Here is a 5,792-nt window from a genome sequence, read left to right as displayed (position 1 = left end):
TATGATCTTAAAACAAGAACCATGTATACCACCATGAACTGCGATTTCGTTGAAAGAGAATACTTCTATAGCCAACCTAGCGGTCAGGGGGAGAGTCAAACCAGTTATTCCGGGAAATGACTCACTAGACTGGCTACCTACACCAATACCCGAACCTACAACAACACCCGTACCTGAACCTTCACCTACACCAATACCCGAACCTACACCAAACCATGAGGAGAATAACAACAGTCAGGGGGAGGAAAACTTGGCTAGTCCAAGTCAACCTGTTCTAAACGTCGGTCCACCAGAGACAGTTAGCGGTAACGCTGGGCCGTCAAGTTCCAATGTGCAGGACGAGGAGTTCGGTGACACCGCGCTATCTACCCCGTTCAGGGATCCTGAGGTAAATAGTCCTAACTCTGGAAATAATACTCCTGTGGATTAAACTAATAGTGACAGGGAGAATAAAGAAATTGAGGAACAGACAGACAAGGGTTATGAGTTACCAAAAAGGAGTACGAGAGACGTTCCTCCTCGGCGATACTCTCCAGACTGGAAATGACAAAAATCCCAATATTCTGTAACTAATCTTGTGCAGGGACATCTCACAGAAATGGCTAGAGCTTTTGAAGCTGCCCTCTATGAGGATGAGATTCCTCAATCCTTTGAGGAGGCAATGAAACTGATACGAGCATTATTAGTTAGATAAATTAGGATTTACATATCTTTTCCATATCTTTGTTTTCTGGTTCATTAAGTTAGTTATTAGCATTATAAATAGGAGTTATTGTAATTATTTGAGAAATCAATCAAGAATATCAATATTATTTTATCGTCTTCTCCAAAGTGAGAAACCGTACGAGTGAGTCGGGCACTCGCCCGCGACAGATATTTATCGATCGCCGATCTACGGACGCCGATTTTGCCCGATAGGAGGTTTATCCTATCAATTCCTCAACGGTTACAGCCATGGCTGTAACCACAAAAAAAAATTAATTATTGCGTCATCTGCTGACGTGTCCCACTCGCGGGCCGGCGAGTGGGAAGCACGCACGAAGCGGGGAGCGCCACGTCGCCCCAGCGCGTGGCGGCACAAGCCGTGCCGCGTTACGTGCCGTCGGCACCCGGCACGGAATGGGAACGGAATGGTGCGCCGCAACGCGTTCCGCGGCGAAACCATTCCGGCGGAACGGCACGCGGAACGCCGGCGGCACGCGTTGCGGGTGCTCTAATAAACAGACGAGGTAGAAAATCCCACAATTATTCATAAAAAAAACTGCTTATTAGAAATTGTATGAAATCTTTATCTACTGTATCATTGATACAAGCAAAAACGTATAAAAATATGATATTATTTATTGGGTTATTCAATTAGTTGACTAAGGAGATTTAAAAGACTGACCAAAAAGAGCATTGTTTCCGAGAGACTGCGAAAGGATGTTGAACGTGAAATCTAAGCACGTTGAACAAGCCTTGAATTTTAATTGAATTCAGATTTGTCCCACAAAATTGGCTGTAAAAATCATGAATTATATAAGCACGTAAAACATCGAGCTGCCTGAACTGAAAGGAGGATAAGTATAACGTTGTAGTTAAGTTACCTTCAAGTTCAAGGATTGTGTTATAGTTGCAACAATTATATCCCAATAAAAGCAAAATATCCTTCATTTCTAGTCAACAAATATTAAAACATAAAATATGCGATGAAATATGACAATGTTTGCCACTTGATTAGTAGTAAGCAACAAAAGCTGAAAGAGGGGTATGAGTTTCCAATGTTTTCCTGATTCATTAAAGTCTAAAACATCATCACCACTTCGCTTCAATGTCTAAAAAGTCATCATCAAGAAAACATCATCGCACCAAATTCCATTATTACCAGCCAACTTATTGGCACTGGTAAAACAAGTTATTTTGGGTACAGAATGTCATAGTGACCGGGCCGGTACAGCAAGGTAAAGAACGGTTCAAGAGCAACGACACCACCGTTATTAGCATCAGTGACCTTGTGTGCAGCAGGAGTGAAGTCATGATGGTTCACGCTCACGCTACCTTTATCATCATGACTGCAATCAAGACAGACTATGCGGATTGGCACGCCAAGTGCATCTGACAATGCGGTAATGTGGACATGATCACTCTCTTCACCCATTGGCTCCACCGATGATTTGCAGAACTGCACCAGATGAGGAATATAAGCAATAAGAGATTTAGCTCAAAAACTAGACGGTTTAGAGAGATGCACAAACAAAATACCAATGTCCTTTGTGAAGCCTATTTCAATGTACTAAAACAAGTTTCTTTGCCTATATGTATTCACAATTTAATACACGGTCTATATCATAAAAGCACATCTTAAATCAGGCTGCTTGAACTGAAAGGATGATGCGTCTCATGACCAAATAGGTATAATGTTGCAGATGCTACGGTAAAGCTTGCACACGAAAATGTAAGAATGTGACATAGAACCAACCTGCTCCACTGAGGTATTACTGGTATTACTTAATCCTTGAATAAATGGTTCAAAGAACTCCGAACGCTTCCTTATTTCACCAGATGTAATATATCTGAAGGACATCACAACTTGCAAAGACAAATAAGGAAATGGTAAGCAGTCAAATTATATACTCCATAGTATATTTTTCTTGATACCGTTGCAACATTCGATAAGTGCTACTCACCATAGTCAGATACTGACTGATCTCTACTTCTCTGTACAAGTTCCTCATGGCTGTAGCCACAAAAAAACAAATATTAGGCACTAAAGGAAAGTTGAAAGCAGATTGTAGCATAGGAATCAAAATCACAATTAAGCAATAAATCCTTTGAACCTTATGCAAGCTTCTTTTCCTGAAAGAACACTTTCAAGTTGCTCAAGGAACAGCTGAATATGAGTAGATAGATTCAGGAAGTTAATCTTCAAAATGTTAACTGATTAGGTAAAATGATCGATGCTGGAGGTATATACTTGTAGGTCTATATGGGGTGGTGGTCTACCGACGAAGACAATCTACTGCGGAAGCTGGTGGCCGACGCCACCGCAGCCGCCCCCGGGGAAAGCATTACTTGGGTGAAAATCGCAGAATCGCTTGAGAAAAGAAATGACAATGCCTGCCGCCAGCGATGGGTCAACGTGCTTGATCCATCGATCGTAAAAGGGCCATTCACGAGGCAGGAAGAAGAAATTCTTCTTCGAGAGCATATAATTCACGGTAATAAGTGGTCAACAATCGTCAAGTCGCTTCCGGGTCGGCCGGTGAATAATGTGAAAATTTGGTACAATAGCCGGCACAACAAAAAGGGTGAAGCAAAACCAGAGAAGACAGAGGGGCAGATTGAGGCTGCGTTGTCCTTATACCGGTCGAAGGAGGCTAAGACCGAGAAGCAATTGGAAGAGGCCCGGTCGAAGGCGGCTAAAGCCGAGAAGCAATTGGAAGAGGAAGAGGCCGGTGACGATCCTCCACTCTCGCCTCAGATTGATCCTCCGCTGCAGCCTCCGCAGTTCGTTCTCCCCCTCAAAGCTCGTATGAAGATGGATCATATGGAGATTGGGTGGAATCCCCCGGCTCCTGCTGTTAAAAAAAAAGTTTTCCACATTACTATTTGCAAGCTTTGTCTATATGTGTGAATTGAATACCTGAGATCAATGCTGGTTAGGCACTTGAGAAAACTTTTAAGAATTGCAAACCGGGCATCCGAATAAAGAAATAGTTGAGCTACTCATTTTTAGCATTAATGTGCATCTCTTAAGATTTTTGTCCCATATATAAGAGTACATGACAAATGCATGGACCTATCATGCATCGGGAGATTAATTTACATCAGTTCGATGGTGACGTAAACAAACTATTTAAAAATAACTCAATAAGTACCGAAAAAGTGTCTTTGAAAGTAAATTCTGCGTAGCCTGAGCCCAAGCTGAGAAGTGTCTTCCTGCATTGCTCCACAATGACCGTGATGCGGTCGATTTCTTCACGGTCTTGTGATTGCAGAATATGCTCCTAAATTTGATGGATAAATGTTTCAGTAGATTAAAACACCAATTCCACTTGAACAGTAAAATTATGTGAAAGTAGTACAACCAAACATACCAGGTAAGCAAACATAAAGCTACGGAAGAAGCAATTCCCATCTCCCCTTGTTCGCCTGATGGCAGCATATTGTTCAGTCAGAACCTGCAGAGGTTGAAACGATTATAATAAGCACGTAACAGAAAAATGCCTAACAATTGAGCGGACCTTAATTTTCTCCAGAAAAATTGGGTTTCCTGACTTGTATTCCTCTGCTAAAGATGAGAGAGGCTCCTGGAATTTCACTTCCAAAAGTCATTCACTATGAATTAATAAGAAGCTATGAGTAATATTATCACCTATAGTATATGGTTTCAATTAAGCTTAGTATGTAAAATCAATAGTACTATATTTCTCATAAGCGATATTGATTTCCAAATAAACTTGACAAATAAGAAGCTTCACCAACCAGTGTAAGATATATGTCATATCCCGAAAAATAAAATTCTAGGAATTATTGGTTTCCTTGCCTTGTAATGGTATTTTCCCAGCAGGGGACGGGGGATCGGCAGCAGGAGCCGGGGGATTCCGCCCAATCTCCATATGATCCATCTTCATACGAGCTTTGAGGGGGAGAACGAACTGCGGAGGCTGCAGCGGAGGATCAATCTGAGGCGGGAGTGGAGGATCGTCACCGGCCTCTTCCTCTTCCAATTGCTTCTCGGCTTTAGCCGCCTTCGACCGGGCATCTTCCAATTGCTTCCCGGCTTTAGCCTTCTTCGACCGGTATAAGGACAACGTAGCCTCAATCTGCCCCTCTGTCTTCTCTGGTTTTGCTTCACCTTTTTGTTGTGCCGGCTATTGTACCAATTTTTCACATTATTCGCCGGCCGACCCGGAAGCGACTTGGCGATTATTGACCACTTATTACCGTGAATTATATGCTCTCGAAGAAGAATTTCTTCTTCCTGCCTCGTGAATGGCCCTTTTACGATCGATGGATCAAGCACGTTGACCCATCGCTGGCGGCAGGCATTGTCATTTCTTTTCTCAAGCGATTCTGCGATTTTCACCCAAGTAATGCTTTCCCGGGGGCGGCTGCGATGGCGTCGGTCACCAGCTTCCGCAGTAGATTGTCTTCATCGGTAGCAGTGGCGGAGGGAGCAGGAACAATGGGGGTACGAGTGTACCCCCAAATATTTTTTTTTTAGTAGTATTAGGAAGTGAGCTGTGATTTTGATGGGGGAGAGGGAGAAAGATGAGAACCGAGAGGAGGTAGAGCACGACCGGCGTCGCTCGCCGGCGACGCTATAGCCGGCCGCGAAGAGTGACGAGAGAGAGAGAGGTGGAAAGAGGCTTGAGAGAGTTAGGAAGAAGAGGCGTTCTTTTTTTTTTCAAAAATCTGATTTTTGTTTTAGTTGGTAGAACTAGGGCTCAACTCAAGAAGGGCCTCCTTTTGGGCTAGTTTTTATTTCTTAAATTGTTGGACTATTTTTTATGTGGGCCGATTTGTTTAGAAGAGAAAGGAGAAGTTTGACCTCTCATTAATTAAAGTATTGGACTCTAAGTGAGGAATGGACTTTTTTTCTATTTGTTGGATAGAAGAGTTATGGTTTGTTTGTTAATTAAGTTGTTTGGGGTGATTAAATAATTGATCTTATGATTTATTATTTTATTCCTAGTTGAACCTCTAGCTTTAACTATTTTACCCTTTTAATTAATTTCTTAAAGATAGAAACCTAATAGCTTAATGAGTTCTCTCCCAATAGATGTCTTTTACTTCTAAAGTCTCTTTAA

The 5,792-nt window shown here is 42.3% G+C and overlaps 1 protein-coding gene across 1 annotated transcript; it reads right to left on the bottom strand.

The window, feature by feature from the left end:
- Positions 1-1,694: 1,694 nt before the first annotated feature.
- Positions 1,695-5,015, bottom strand: LOC121804304 (OVARIAN TUMOR DOMAIN-containing deubiquitinating enzyme 1-like). The gene is made up of 10 exons (XM_042203800.1): positions 5,006-5,015; positions 4,639-4,837; positions 4,526-4,607; positions 4,224-4,289; positions 4,077-4,160; positions 3,858-3,986; positions 2,817-2,869; positions 2,667-2,716; positions 2,459-2,568; positions 1,695-2,161 (listed from the first exon to the last, which is right to left on the bottom strand). Exons 1-10 carry the CDS (start codon positions 5,013-5,015, stop codon positions 1,895-1,897), a joined length of 1,050 nt encoding a protein of 349 aa, XP_042059734.1. The 3' UTR covers positions 1,695-1,894.
- Between the last annotated feature and the right edge of the window lie 777 nt (positions 5,016-5,792).

This window comes from Salvia splendens, chromosome 5 (assembly GCF_004379255.2).
Source record: "Salvia splendens isolate huo1 chromosome 5, SspV2, whole genome shotgun sequence".
NCBI lineage: Eukaryota > Viridiplantae > Streptophyta > Magnoliopsida > Lamiales > Lamiaceae > Salvia > Salvia splendens.
The sequence above is the reverse complement of the archived record's forward strand: the minus strand, read 5'-3'. Positions and strand labels throughout refer to the sequence as shown.